The sequence below is a fragment of the Macaca fascicularis genome, chromosome 3 (assembly GCF_037993035.2).
Source record: "Macaca fascicularis isolate 582-1 chromosome 3, T2T-MFA8v1.1".
In the NCBI taxonomy this organism is placed as follows: Eukaryota; Metazoa; Chordata; class Mammalia; order Primates; family Cercopithecidae; genus Macaca; species Macaca fascicularis.
Window position 1 is genome coordinate 41,577,626 of NC_088377.1, and position 15,349 is coordinate 41,592,974.

The following is a 15,349-nucleotide window of genomic DNA, read 5'->3' on the forward strand; positions in this document are numbered from 1 at the left end:
TTCCTACTATATTGCCTGGCAAACAATACTTTATACTTAAAGTAAGAGCAATGATTATTGCATGTGCATGTTGAAAATAATAAAGAAAACAGGTGACAATAAGACATCCTGAGTCTTTTGGAAATAAATAGCATTCACCTGCTTTCTCATCCATTGAGATATCACCACATTTATATACTTGTGTATCCCTGGAAGTTTCTTGTGGGAGATTTAGTTATTCTTTTTTCGTTAGTCTCTACTAACCAAGAACAAATCACAGACTCAGACAGCATCACAAAAAGGCCCAGACCCACGATGTCCAGAGACTCCAGGCTCAACCCACATTGATGCTGGCCCTTCAGCCATGAGACTCCATTTACTTCTTCTTATTCTCCTTCTTTTTTCAATTCTTTTATCCCCAGGTAAGTTGGTAGCTGATTACTATAAGGTTCTGCAGATTAGAAGGCTATATCCCTGGCCAGACAAGATCCTAGAATCAGTCCTGTGGGTTCAAGAACCTAATATTTACAGCTTCACTAGGATTATAATAGGGAAAAATAGAAAAGAGACTCATTTAGCAGTAGCTCCTGTTGATAATTCAATCCATGTTTTTTGATCTAGTGAGTGGATATAATAATAGATGCTGCTGAAATTCAATCCTGTCAGATCAAACTGCCTACATATCAATTTCCATGCCCCACTAAGGCATCTCAAGATACAAAGTAAGGATACAACAGAATGTGACCTCAATGAGATGCCTTTGTGGGACCTGGAAATTTATATGTAGGCAGTTAGATCTGACAGGATTGAATTTCAGCAGCATTTATTATTATATTTGCTCACTAGGTCAAAAGAGATGGATGGAATTCTATCAATAGGAGCTACTGCTAAATGAGTGTTGACAAATCTGAAAGTTTTATTCAAAGAGACAAACAGAAAACTTATAATCCTAGAATAAGTGAAAATTATACGAGAGACTTTTCAAAATAAATTCTATTTTACGTGGCTATGAATAAAAAATGATTTGCAAAGTGAAACTTAGGACTAGAAAGGAGAGTTAAAGGAACTTCAGACAAGTGAATTAATAATAAGTAAAGACACCAAGAAGTGCCGCTCGTGGTATATTACAGGTAACCACACAGAAATGGGTAACATCACTTTCAATACTAAACCGGCTAAAATTTAATGGTCTAAGCACGCATTTTGAGGGCTTTTGGGAAAAAAAAAGCATAATCAACCTAAAGAAGATAAAGGGAAAGTTATAAATACAAAATATAAATTAATGAAACGAATGAGAAAAAAACTAGTAATTTAAAAAATGTTTTTCATAAAGTCTAATATACTTTATAATAACCTGGCAACACTGGACAAATGAGAACATGCTTAAAATAACTATTGCAGGAATGAAAAGTTAATGTCAAAACAGATGTTTCAGAGATTCAAATCATTTTAAAAAATATATTTGTGTATTATATTCCCTCTTTGCTGTGTACCTTGGGGATTTTCCTGTTGCAGTTCACTATATCATGTGTCATCAATTGTGACTGTGTCATCAATTTTTATGCTAGTAAATTATTACCATCAGCATACAAATATGCTGTTAAGTATGTCCTTGCTTTTCTTCTGATGCCAGCTGTCATCCTATTTTTTTGCTCTAGTTTTCAGTAAAAATCTTAAAAGAGTTGTCCATACTCTCTGTCTTCAATTCCTCTCCTCTCATTATCTCTTAAATATATCCCAGTTGGGCTCTCTCCCCTTTTTTCAATCATGTTATTGACACCACTTTTGTCAAAGTGACCAATAATCTCCATATTGCTAGGTCCAATGATCATTTTTCACTACAACTTTAATTGGCCTATTAGCAGCATTTGACACAAATAATCACTTCCTTCTTCATAGTATACTTTCTTCACTTGGTTTCCAGGACAGCACATTCACTTGATTCTCAGCCTATCTCACTGGAGCTACCACTTCGGCTTCCTTTGTTTCTTCCTCATCTTTTCCCATCACACTTCCTATTGGAGAGCTCCGGAACTCAGTGCCTGATTCTTTTCTCTTCTCTCTCACCACACACTCTGGAGGGGCTCAGCAAGTCTCATCCTTTTCAATTCTCCTTTTGGACCTCTTTTTGAACTGCAGGCTTATAATAAATTATCCAACTGCATAACTGGTATATCTACTTGGACACTGAATTTCAAAAGTCATAGATATCCAAAATTGAACTCATGATTTTCCCTCATAAACCACTACATACAGATTTTCTCTTCTTGCAGAATGCCATGGTCAGCACTGGAGCCTCTCCTGTACACTTTCATCCTCAGCAAGCCTCTATCTCTGCACCTCAAGAATCTCTCAGGGCTCCCATCCCTTGCCCAGCCTTGGGCAGTAGCTGCCTCACACTCAATGAAAGACCAGAGAATCAGCTTCTCTCATCTACCTGCCCTGCCCTGCCTTCAGACCTCATCAGGCCCCTCTGCTTATGCACCTGTGAGAAAAGAGAGTGAAGGGGGATTGTCTCAGCTCCTTCACACACTCCCCAGTAACAGAGGATTTTACCTGATTCTCACAGTAAGACCTTTACCTTGCTCTCACCTCAAATTGCAGCAGTTCCTACATGGCTGTCCTTCAAAAGTGAATCTGGTAGTTCTGCTCTCCATCCTATCTTACCTAGGAGCACACAAGATAGGTCATGAAAAAACCATTAGTGGGGCCGGGCGCTGTGGCTCACGCTTGTAATCCCAGCACTTTGGGAGGCCGAGGTGGGCAGATCACGAGGTCAGTGGCTAACACGGTCAAACCCCGTCTCTACTAAATACAAAAAATTAGCCGGGCATGGTGGCATGTGCCTGTAGTCCCAGCTACTTCGGAGGCTGAGTCAGGAGAATCGCTTGAACCCTGGAGGCGGAGGATGCAGTGAGACAAGACCGCGCCATTGCACTCCAGCCTGGGCGACAGAGTGAGACTCCAAAGAAAGAAAGAGAGAGAGAAAGAGAGAGAGAGAGAGAGAGAGAGAGAAAGGAAGAGAGGGAGGGAGGGAGGGAAGGAGGGAGGGAGGAAGGAAGGAAGGAAGGAAGGAAGGAATGAAGGAAGGAAGGAAGGAAGGAAGGAAGGAGAAGGAGAGAGAAAGAAAGAAAGAAAGAAAGAAAGAAAGAAAGAAAGAAAGAAAGAAAGAAAGAAAGAAAGAAAGAAAGAAAGAAAGAAAGAAAGAAAGAAAGAAAGAAAGAAAGAAAGAAAGAAAGAAAGAAAGAAAGAAAGAAAGAAAGAAAGAAAGAAGGGAGGGAGGGAGGGAGGGAGGAAGGAAGGAAGGAAGGAAGGAAGGAAGGAAGGAGAAAGAAAGAAAGAAAGAAAGAAAGAAAGAAAGAAAGAAAGAAAGAAAGAAAGAAAGAAAGCAAGCATTAGTGAGGGAGAGTGAGTGAGGATGAGTGTGTTTGGGCCCCTACTGATGATGCTAAACTATCACAAGCCCACACTCAGCCTTTCAACATTTGCTGGAGATTCACTTGTTTCCTTGTTATCTCCATCAAGGGCAGCTTCCTCCTGCTTCTGCTGCTGCAACTCAGCTAGGCACAAAGCATCTGTGGATCCGTTCTTTTTTCAGCAGGGCTTCATCACTCTGAATTTAAGTTAATTAGCTTTTTTTGAGACCTCAGTTCTATGTTTCAAAATGAAATCTATGATCTATAGATTATCCAGCTTATTCTCTTTGTCAGGGCAAGAGCATTTTTCTACAACTTTCTAAATTCTAAACAAAAGTAAAAGTTCACTTCTTTTCAGAATCCCCACGTGTCAGAAAGTGTTACTATTATCATCAGTTTAGTGATATTTATGGAATTCCAAGTTGACTCTAGTATCAGCTTTTGGGTTAAATTCTTTCTTTCTGATATGTAGCCTTTGAAATTTTATTTGCTGCAGATCTCTTGGTAGTGAACAATTTTAATTTTTATCTGTCAATTTCATATTGTTATTTTTGATCTTGAAAGACAGCATTACTGAGTACCCAATTCTGTATTAACAGTTATTTTCTCTCGACATTTGTTGATACTAGTTTACTCATTTTTAGTGAATGAGTGAACAAGTGAATCTCCAGCAAATGTTGAAAGGCTGAGTGTGGGCTTGTGATAGTTTAGCATCATCAGTAGGGGCCCAAACACACTCACTCTCACTCACTCTCCCTCACTAATGCTTTCTTTCTTTCTTTCTTTCTTTCTTTCTTTCTTTCTTTCTTTCTTTCTTTCTTTCTTTCTTTCTTTCTCTTTCTTTCTTTCATAATCAGATAAATATTATTTCATTATAAATTATCCTTTTTTCAATGTTTGTATGGTCTGGTGTTTGGTTTTAATGTTTTATAATTTAACTAAAGTGAGTTGATTTTTATATCATCTGTTAGAAATATATTCTTTGAATCAATGGATTTATACCTTTTCTTAATTTCTTTCTGAGAATCTCTTGAAATGGTGAATCCTTTTACACTTCTCTCCCCCCATATTTGAATTAAATAAATGTTAGACCTTGTGTTTTCATGCTACATTCTGGGTATATCATTTAAACAGTTTTTTCTTCACTAGTTATCCTCTTACCTGTGTCTAATATATCATTAATAACCTGCATTATTTTTAAATTATTTTTTGTTTCAGACCTGCCTTTTTTTTTTTTTTGGAGATGGAGTCTCACTCTGTTGCCCAGGCTGGAGTGCAGTGGTGCGATCTTGGCTCACTGCAACCTCCACCTCCCGGGTTCAAGCGATTCTTCTATCTCAGCCTCCTGAGTAGCTGGGACTACAGGCACCCGCCACCATGCTCGGCTAATTTTTATATATATATTTTTTAGTAGAGACAAGGTTTCACCATCTTGGGCATGCTGGTCTTGAACTCCTGACCTCGTGATCCACCCATCTTGGCCTCCCAAAGTGCTGGGATTACAGGCATGAGCCACCATGCCCAGCCAGACCTGCCCATTTTTTCTATCATCTATATTGTTTTACTATTGTTTTTACATCTTTGTAATAGTAGATTGTTTCTTTAAACAATTGATACATACCTGCTTAATTATTTCTCCACATTGATGATTTCAATATATTTAGTTTTAAAGGGTCTAGATATGCTATTCATTTCATTAACTTTTATTCGTGGTGTCTTGCTTACCTGATCATTTTTAATACTGAACTCATTGTTCATCCTGAACCTGACATCATTTTATGGTCTGAAATGAGAATGCTATTATCCAGACTTCCTCTGTGAAGCTGACACAATGCTTTAACTCAATATAGAAGTTTCAGCATTAACAAACTGGAATTTCTGATGGCCCAAGAGTCAGTAGTACCATCATTAGCATTACTGATCATAGCAGATCTTCCCAGAAGAGCTGGGAAACCCTCACCCCCCTCCATCAGCTATCCAATACAAAGTGCCCACTGCTCAAGCTCCAGTTCACAGACTATTTTTGTGTTTGCAAGAGGAGATATTTTAGGAACTTGCCTAACCATTTTCAGGGATAGAAGTGTTTCAAAGAGATCCTCTACTATATATTTGTTCTATAGCAACAGTCACTTGAGAGCAGCTCACTTGCAGTCATGGCCAAAAGCCTAAATCTTTCTTTCATTCTAGTCACACCTATTTTGTACCTTTTGGGGATATCTCAGATTCAGATGCATTCATAGTATTCTATGATTTGGGACACTACTACAGATTCTTCAAAATGTTACAACATTCCAATGGTATTTTGGGAGGTATAGAAGGAGAGGAAAAACAATGGGCTCAAGTCTCCTCTGACTTCTCTTCTTACAATATGTTTCATTGTTCAAAACTTTTAGAACTATATTAATACAGCATTGACAGTGGACATTCTTCTTTTCCTTCTGACTTTAATAGGATTGAAGGAAATGTTTTGCTATGAAGTTGCTATATGGGTTGTATTCAGACAAATTTTGACTTTGTAAAGGCAATATTCTCCTCATTATTTTTAAATGCTTACCAGGATTCACAGTATTATTTTCAGTTCTCCCTGTTTAAAGGCATATTTAAATAACTTGATGACTTGGATATATTATATATGTTACTCTGCTACAGAAACAGAAAATCCACCACCAAATTATATTCTAAGATACTTGGTACACCAATTGCACCATCTTTTTTTATCTAAGACATTCAATTCTTCCACAGGTGGGAGCACATGAATTAGCATCATTTACTACTTGTAGCTTTCACTACAGACTTTCAGACTTATGGTGCCTAAAAGAAATAGAATACTTCTAGCTGGGTTTAAAAGCTACAAATAAACAGAGGAAATATACACTATTTTGAAAGTACCACTTGAGTGTTATGCATGTATTTCAATATTATGTTGCTAATTTTAATTGTTCGAAGTTAAAGAGCTTAAACCTCCCCCTCATGCATTCCTGAATCACCCATTACTCCCACACATACATTGTTTGATACAGCATAAACCTAAGTAAATAAAGATGTGGCAAAATGAAAAAAATAAAATAACGTTATACCATTCTCATCTGTGAATGACATCAGTAGACAGATGTGAATAAAAGTAATGTGATTATAATTTTAAAAATCATCTTTAATAGGATCCATTTACTATTAAATGAACATTTGGTTACTTAATGAATAATAAATCTTTCACACAATGAAAACTCTTAATGCAGAGTGAGACCAAAATGAAGGTAATAACTGATTTTTTCCTAACCCTTGCTTTAGTTGGTCTTTCCACTAGACTGTCACTTTATTTTAAGGATATTATAATAGCACAAAGCCATCAGCTTTACCATTAGAGAGATCTTCATTAAATTATCTTTGTTGTAATAAAGGTCATCTGGAGGAAATACTGGTCTGGACACAATAATAAATGTTAAGCTTTCTAATATTTTCCACTTTTAGACACAAATTGAAAGGATCATTTATAATGTCAAAAATATACTTTTTTTCTAACTAATCTATCCTATGACTAAGACACTACTAGCAATTAAAGTAGATAGAGCAAATCTAAATGTGGAGAGAAAACGTAATTTCCACTTACGTTTGGACAGATGAAAGCACGGATAAATTGAAAGCCTGAAATATTAGCTTGGGGGAATGAAATCACTTGGGGGAGCAAGAGCAGGATACACCAGCCTTTAACTCTATACTTCCCCCAAGAAAAAATATATAGATAGCTATGTACAAACCAAAATAGGACTGGGAGGGTTCAAGGGACCACTTAAGAAGCTACGGCAACACAGTGAAGCCAAAAAAAAAAAAAAAAGAAAAAAAGAAAAAAAAAGAGAGAGAGAGAGTGAAAGAAAAAAAAAAAAAGAATAGCCATATAGAAAAAAACAACTGCTGAAATCAGCATACCTGAGACTGCAGAAATATCTTTTTTGGCTAGGAACGAAAAAAAGCAGAAAGGGACTATCAGTATCAGCCACAAGGTGGAACCACCATGGCCCTCAGTAACCCACTCTGGCAGAAGACACTGGCATTTTTGCCCTGCGGTAAGCAACAGCCATTTCTGAGAGAAAACGCAGAGGAAAAGATGAAGATGTACCATCCCCTCCCACAGCTCTTTTCCCCCACCAAAAATACCGTGACTGTTGTGCCAAACCAGGATTGGAACTACTACCTTTCTTAATCTGCATGTGTCTCTGACATATGAGCAGCAACCATTTCAAAAGCTCCCACGTAAAAATGCTCATACTAAATTTATTCTCTTACTTAAGAGTGTTTATGGATTTACATTCCATTTGTGGACTATGTAGATCTCACTGGATCTTCTTTCCTGCAGTGAGAGGTGGTTTGGGTGCTGCTGAAGGTCATTGTCTCAATTTGTCTGGTGTTTGCAGAAGAGATGTCTGCAAAGTAGTAGAAGATCAAATTGGTGCCTGCCGAAGAAGGATGAAGTGCTGTAGAGCATGGTGGATTTTAGTGCCAATTCCAACACCACTTATCATGTCAGATTATCAAGAACCCCTTAAACCTAAGTTGAAATGAAACTGATGTAAAATAAAAATACATCAAAAGTGAAGTTCTTTGCATCTAAGAATATTGAAATATACATATTAAGTACTTCCATCTTGATCACCATCTTGTATTTTCACTTATCAACATAAATGAATAAATACTAATTTCAAATATACCCAATACTATTTCTTTGTGAGTCATTAACAGATCTTAACAAAACCTTTAAAAACGAGAAAACTGTTATTTTTGTTTTCCAAGATGGTGGATTGAAGGCATTGTTAGCCTGCCTCTTGCACTTGGAAAGACAAAGTGGTGTGTAGAGATTCACACTGAACTTTCTTTCAAGAAGCAACACAGGAACTTAACAGGAAAATTGAAATAAGCCACAGACCATTTGAAAGAAGCAGCAGGATGCAGGTTACGCCATAAGCTAGGCAGAAAATTTGAGTTTCCAGGGTGTGAGAGGGGGATAAACTGACTGTAAGATATACACTTCCATTGGGAAACCTATCAATCTAGGCCATAGGGGAAGGCCTTAATCCTACTCAGAGCTGGAGTTGATTTAGTGAAGGGTGATGAGTATATGAGGAGTGGCATTGGGATGTGCTTTGAGTCTCCAGCACGTTCCCAGTTTCTGGCAGGATGGAGGGAAGCCATTTCCGATTCTACCTCAGAGAGGACCTCCCAGAAGTCTGCCAGCTAACTCAAATGGTGGTCACAGGTTGAGAGAACCTTCCAACTGAAATGTTTGATATAATCTTGTGAGGGGACAAACTCCCCAGGGCAGAACTGAGAGGTGAGTGGGACGTGTGATGCAGCAGCAAGCACAGGAGCTGGATGCCCCTGCTCTGCAGGTGGATCAGGAGGGGTGTGGCCTGAAAGCTGCAGTTGCTGTCTCAATAGGAGAGGCTTATGGTATGGGTCAGTTTTGAGCTCTGAGTTCAGACTTCTTGAAACTTAGCTAGCTACTCCCAGTGGAACACTGTGGGTGTGAGACCTGCCTTGCCAAGGGTGTGGGAGCTGGATGGGGCTTACTGCCAAGCTGCTACTCCCCATTCTTCATATGGACTCTCCTTGTACAGAGGCAGAGGCAGCTTCACTTCTCTCTGGAAAATTACCCCAGTGGCCCAAGAACTGCCTTCCAATTCCACTGGAGCCACTGCTTGTCCCACATGTAGAGAGCCAGAGCATCACTTTACCTGACCTAGTTCCCACCTGGTTTTGCTCAACCACCTACCCTGGTAGATTAACACAAATAACAGAAGAAACTTTTAGAAGCCCTTTGGCTCTACCCGTTCCCTGAGACACCAGAGTACCTCCCATGGGTAACATAAGGCAAGTCCAAATCTCACCACTACCACCACAGCTGCCAGTCTTTTTCAAGCACCACCTCCTGGCTGAAGGCCAACTGACACAGTCCATTGGAGCATCTTGAATTCAGAACATTCAATGTCATGGCAGGCCGGGGAGCCTCCTCTGCCCTAATTTGGCTTTCTATCACACATTCACACACACACACACACGTCACACACACACATCAACCTACGGGCAAACCGAGGTAAACACACACACACACACACACACACACACACACACACACACACACACACACACCCCTGCTCGATTCAGGCCATTATCCCTGATGAACATCGATGCAAAAATTCTCAATAAAATACTGGCAAACCGAATCCAGCAGCACATCAAAAAGCTTATCCACCATGATCAAGTGGGCTGTATCTTTGGGATGAAAGGCTGATTCAACATACACAAATCATTAAATGTTATTGATCACATAAACAGAACCAAAGGCAAACACCAGACAATTATTTTGATACATGCAAAAATGCCTCTGATAAAATTCAACATCCCTTCCTGTTAAAAACTCTCAATAAACTAGGTATTGATGGAACATACCTTAAAATAATAAGAGCTATTTCATACAGCCAATATCATAAAGAATAGGCAAAAGCTGGAAGCATTCCATTTGAAAACTGGTACAAGACAAGGAAGCCCTCTGTAACCACTTCTATTCAACATAGTATTGGAAGTTCTCGCCAGGGCAATCAGGCAATAGAAAGAAATAAAGGGTATTCAAATAGGAAGAGAGAAAGTCAACTTGCCTCTGTTTGCAGATGACATGACTTCATATTTAGAAAACCCCATCATCTCAACTGAAAAACTTCTTGAACTGATAAGCAACTTCACCAAGGTCTCAAGATACAAAATCATTGTGCAAAAATCACAAGCATTCCATTACACCAACAATACTCAAGCAGAGAGCCAAATCAAGAATGAACTCCCATTCACAATTGCTACAAAGAGAGTAAAATACCTAGGAATACAACTAGGAGTACAAGGGATGTGAAGGACCTCTTCAAGGACAACTGCAAACTACTGCTCAAGGTAATAAGAGAGGACACAGATTTAATTGGAAAACATTCCATCCTCATGAATAGGAAGAATCAATATTGTGAAAATGGCCATACTGCCCAAACATTATAGATTCAATGCTATACCCATCAAAATACCGTTGACATTTTTCACAGAATTAGAAAGAGCTATTTTAAATGTCATATGGAATCAAAGAATACCCTATATAGCCAAGAGAATGATAAACAAAAATAACAAAGCTGGAGGCATTATGCTAACTTCAAACTGTACTAGAAGGCTACGGTACCAAAACAGCAGGCTACTGCTGCCAAAACAGACATATAGACCAATGGAGTAGAACAAAGACCTCAGAAATAACACCACACATCTATGTCCACCTGATCTTTGACAAACTTGACAGAAACAAGCAAGGGAGAAGGGATCTCCTATTCAGTAAATGATGCTGGGAAAACTGGCTTGCCATATACAGAAAACCAAAACTTGACCCCTTCCTTACACCTTATACAATAATTAACTCAAGATGGATTAAAGACTTAAATGTAAAATCCAAAACCATAAAAACCCTAGAAGAAAACCTAGGCAATACCATTCAGGACACAGGCAAGGACAAAGACTTCATGACAAAAATGTCAAAAGCAATTGCAACCAAAGCCAAAATTGACAACTCAGATCTAATTGAACTAAAGACCTTCTGCACAGCAAAGAAACTATCATCAGCATGAGCAATCAACCTACAGGATGGGAGAAAATTATTGCAACCTACCCATCTGACAAAAGTCTAATAACAAAAATTGACAAGGAACTTAAACATATTTACAAGCAAAAAAACAAACAACCCCATCCAAAGTGAGCAAAGGATATGAACAGAAACTTATCAAAAGAAGACATTTATCTAACCAACAAATATATTTTTTAAAAGCTCAACAATACTGATCATCAGAGAAGTGAAAATCAAAACTACAATGAGATACCATCTCACACCCATCAGAATGGTGATTACTAAAAAGCTAAGAAACAATAGATGCTGGTGAAGCTGAGAAGAAAGAGGAACGCTTTTACACTGTTGGGGAAACTGTAAATTAGTTCAACCATTGTGGAAGACAGTATGGTGATTCCTCAAGGATCTAGAACCAGAAACACCATTTGACCCAGTAATCCCATTACTGGCTATATACCCAAAGGAATATAAATCATTCCACTATAAAGACACATGCACATGTAAGTTTTTGCAGCACTATATATAATAGCAAAGACATGAAACCAACCCAAATGCCCTTCAGTGCTAGACTGGATAAAGAAAATGTGGTACATTTACACCATAAAATACTATGCAGTCATAAAAAGGAATGAGATCATGTCTTTTGCAGACACATGGATGAAGCCATCATACTGAGCAAACTAACACAGTAACAAAAAAATCAAACACCGCATGTTTTCACTAATAAGTGAAAGTTGAACATTGAGAAAACAAGGACACAGTGAGGGGAGCAACACACAACACGGCCCGCTGGGGACTGGGGGTGAGGGAAGAGAACTTAGAGGCTGAGTCAATAGGTGCAACAAACCACCATGGCAAAGGATACCTATATAACAAACCTGTACGTTCTGCACATGTATCCCATATTTTTTCAATTTAAAAACAGGAAATAATTATGTACATACATACATACATAAACACATACATTCTTCCCGGATCTTCATTCCTGGTAAGCCAAGGAACCTGGAGAAACACCAGAATTCTGTCCCTCTGAAAATGCAGGACAGGTCTACCTTCATCAGCATAAAATTTTGGACCAAATGTGGTAACTACAGGTCCACCCCACAATGAGTAACTGAAAATTGAGGCAGTATTTCAGATCCTAAAAAACTGATGAAGCGATTCGTGACACATTTGGGTTGTTTTTGCCTTTTCCTACTATGAAGAGTGCCAGTAGGAAGAAGAAAGAACGGTGTACAAATATCTGTTTGATTCTCTGCTTTCAGAATTCTTTGTTTGTTTGTGTGTTTGTTTGTTCTTTCTTGAGACAGGACATCACTCCAGTCAGCCAGGCTTTTCCAGTCTGTAATTTTTGTTGTTTCCTTTTGTCAAGTTTTAGAAGATTTTATTTTATTTCTATTGAATTTTAAGGCATTTTTAGATATGTATTAAAACATTATCTCACACGCTGTGTGTTACGTTTCATTTATTTTCATCGTCCCTTTTTTATTATTTTATTTTATTATAGTTTATATTCTAGGGAATATATGCACAAAGTGCAGGTTTGTTACATATGCATACATGTGCCATGTTGGTGTGCTGCACCCATTAACTCGTCATATACATTAGGTGTATCTCGTAATGCTATCCTTCCCTCCTCCCCCAACCCCACAACAGGCCCTGGTGTGTGATATTCCCGTTCCTGTGTCCAGGTGTTCTCATTGTTCAGTTCCCATCCATGAGTGAGAACATGTGGTGTTTGGTTTTCTGTTCTTGCAGTAGTTTGCTGAGAATGATGGTTTCCAGCTGCATCCATGTCCCTACAAAGGACATGAACTCATCCTCTTTTATGGCTGCATAGTATTCCATGGTGTATATGTGCCACATTGTCTTAATCCAGTCTATCATTGATGAACCTTTGGGTTGGTTCCAAGTCTTTACTGTTGTGAATAGTGATGCAATAAACATATGTGTGCATGTGTCTTTATAGCAGCTTGATTTATAATCCTTTGGGGATATAGCCAGTAATGGGATGTCTGGGTCAAATAGTATTTCTAGTTCTAGATCCTTAAGGAATCACCATGCTGTTTTCCACAATGGTTGAACTAGTTTACAGTCCCACCAACAGTGTAAAAGTGTTCCTATTTCTCCACATCCTCTCCAGCACCTGTTGTTTCCTGACTTTTTAATGATCACCATTCTAACTGGTGTGAGACAGTATCTCATTGTGGTCTTGATTTGCATTTCTTTGATGGCTAGTGAGGATGAGCATTTTTTCATGTGTCTGTTGACTACATAAATGTCTTCTTTTGAGAAGTGGCTGTTCATATCCTTTGCCCACTTTTTGATGGGATTGTTTTTTTTTTTTTTTTTCTAGTAAATTTCTTTGAGTTCTTTGTAGGTTCTGGATATTAGCCCTTTGTCAGATGAGTAGATTGCAAAAATTTTCTCCCATTCTGTAGGTTGCCTGTTTATTCTGATGGTAGTTTCTTCTGCTGTGCAGAAGCTCTTTAGTTTAATTAGATCCCATTTGTCAATTTTGGCTTCTGTTGCCATTGCTTTTGTTGTTTTAGACATGAAGTCCTTGCCCACGCTTGTGCCCTGAATGGTATCGCCTAGGTTTTCTTCCAGGGTTTTTATGGTTTTAGGTCTAACATTTAAGTCTCTAATCCATCTTGAATTAATTTTTGTATAACATGTAAGGAAAGGATACAGTTTCAGCTTTCTACTTATGGCTAGCCACTTTTCCCAGCAGCATTTATTAAATAGGGAATCCTTTCTCCATTTCTTGTTTTTGTCAGGTTTGTCAAAGATCAGATGGTTGTAGATGTGTGGTATTATTTCTGAGGGCTCTGTTCTGTTCCATTGGTCTATAGCTCTGTTTTGGTACTAGTACCATGCTGTTTTGGTTACTCTAGCCTTGTAGTATAGTTTGAAGTCAGGTAGCGTGATGACTCCAGCTTTGTTCTTTTGACTTAGGATTGTCTTGGCAATGCAGGCTCTTTTTTGGTTCCATATGAACTTTAAAGTAGTTTTTTCCAATTCTGTGAAGAAAGTCACTGGTAGCTTAATGGGGATGGCATTGAATCTATAAATTACCTTGCACAGTATGGCCATTTTCACTATATTGATTCTTCCTATCCATGAGCATGGAATGTATGGAATGGTCTCCCATTTGTTTCTGTCCTCTTTTATTTCATTGAGCAGTGGTTTGTAGTTCTCCTTGAAGAGGTCCTTCACATCCCTTGTAAGTTGGATTCCTAGATATTTTATTCTCTTTGAAGCAATTGTGAATGGGAGTTCACTTATGATTTGGTTCTCTGTTTGTCTGTCATTGGTGTATAAGAATGCTTGTGATTTTTGCAAATTGATTTTGTATCCTGAGACTTTGCTGAAGTTGCTTATCAGCTTAAGGAGATTTGGGGCTGAGATGATGAGGTTTTCTAAATATACAATCATGTCATCTGCAAACAGGGACAATTTGACTTCCTCTTTTCCTAATTGAATACCCTTTATTTCTTTCTCTTGCCTGGTTGCCCTGGCCAGAAGTTCAACACTATGTTGAATAGGAGTGGTGAAAGAGGGCATCCCTGTCTTATGCTAGCTTTCAAGGGGAATGCTTCCAGTTTTTGCCTATTCAATATGACATTGACTGTGGGTTTGTCATAAATAGCTCTTATTATTTGGAGATATGTTCCATCAATTCCGAATTTATTAAGTTTTTAGCATGAAGAGCTGTTGAATTTTGTCAAAGGCCTTTTCTGCATCTATTGAGATAATCATGTGGTTTTTGTCTTTGGTTCTGTTTATATGCTGGATTACGTTTATTGATTTGTGTATGTTGAACCAGTCTTGCATCCCAGGGATGAAGCCCACTTGATCATGGTGGATAAGCTTTTTGAAGTGCTGTGGATTTGGTTTACCAGTATTTTATTGAGGATTTTTGCATGGATGTTCATCAGGGATATTGGTCTAAAATTCTCTTTTTTGTTGTTGTGTCTCTGCCAGGCTTTGGTATCAGGATGATGTTGGCCTTGTAAAATGAGTTAAGGAGGATCCCCTCTTTTTCTATTGATTGGAATAGTTTCAGAAGGAATGGTACCAGCTCCTCCTTGTACCTCTGGTAGAATTCGGCTATGAATCTTTCTGGTCCTGGACTTTTTTGGTTGGTAGGCTATTAATTATTTCCTCCATTTCAGAGCCTGTTATTGGTCTATTCAGGGATTCAACTTCTTCCTGGTTTAGTCTTGGGAGAATGTATGTGTCCAGCAATTTATCCATTTATTCTAGGTTTTCTAGCTTATTTATGTAGAGGTGTTTTTAGTATTCTCTGATGGTA

At 38.3% G+C, this 15,349-nt stretch overlaps 1 protein-coding gene across 1 annotated transcript; it reads left to right on the forward strand.

The window, feature by feature from the left end:
- Nucleotides 1–343: 343 nt before the first annotated feature.
- LOC135969858 (beta-defensin 109-like) lies at nt 344–7,952 on the forward strand. Its single transcript, XM_065541157.1, has 2 exons — nt 344–401; nt 7,747–7,952. The coding sequence occupies exons 1-2, from the start codon at nt 344–346 to the stop codon at nt 7,950–7,952; spliced, it is 264 nt and encodes an 87-aa protein (XP_065397229.1).
- The last annotated feature ends 7,397 nt before the right edge of the window (nt 7,953–15,349 follow it).

Coding starts and splice junctions, on each gene's coding strand:
- LOC135969858 (XM_065541157.1), top strand. CDS start 344: ATGAGACTCCATTTACTTCTTCTTATTCTCCTTCTTTTTTCAATTCTT. Junction 402..7,746: donor TTCAATTCTTTTATCCCCAG/GTAAGTTGGTAG, acceptor TCTTTCCTGCAG/TGAGAGGTGGTTTGGGTGCT.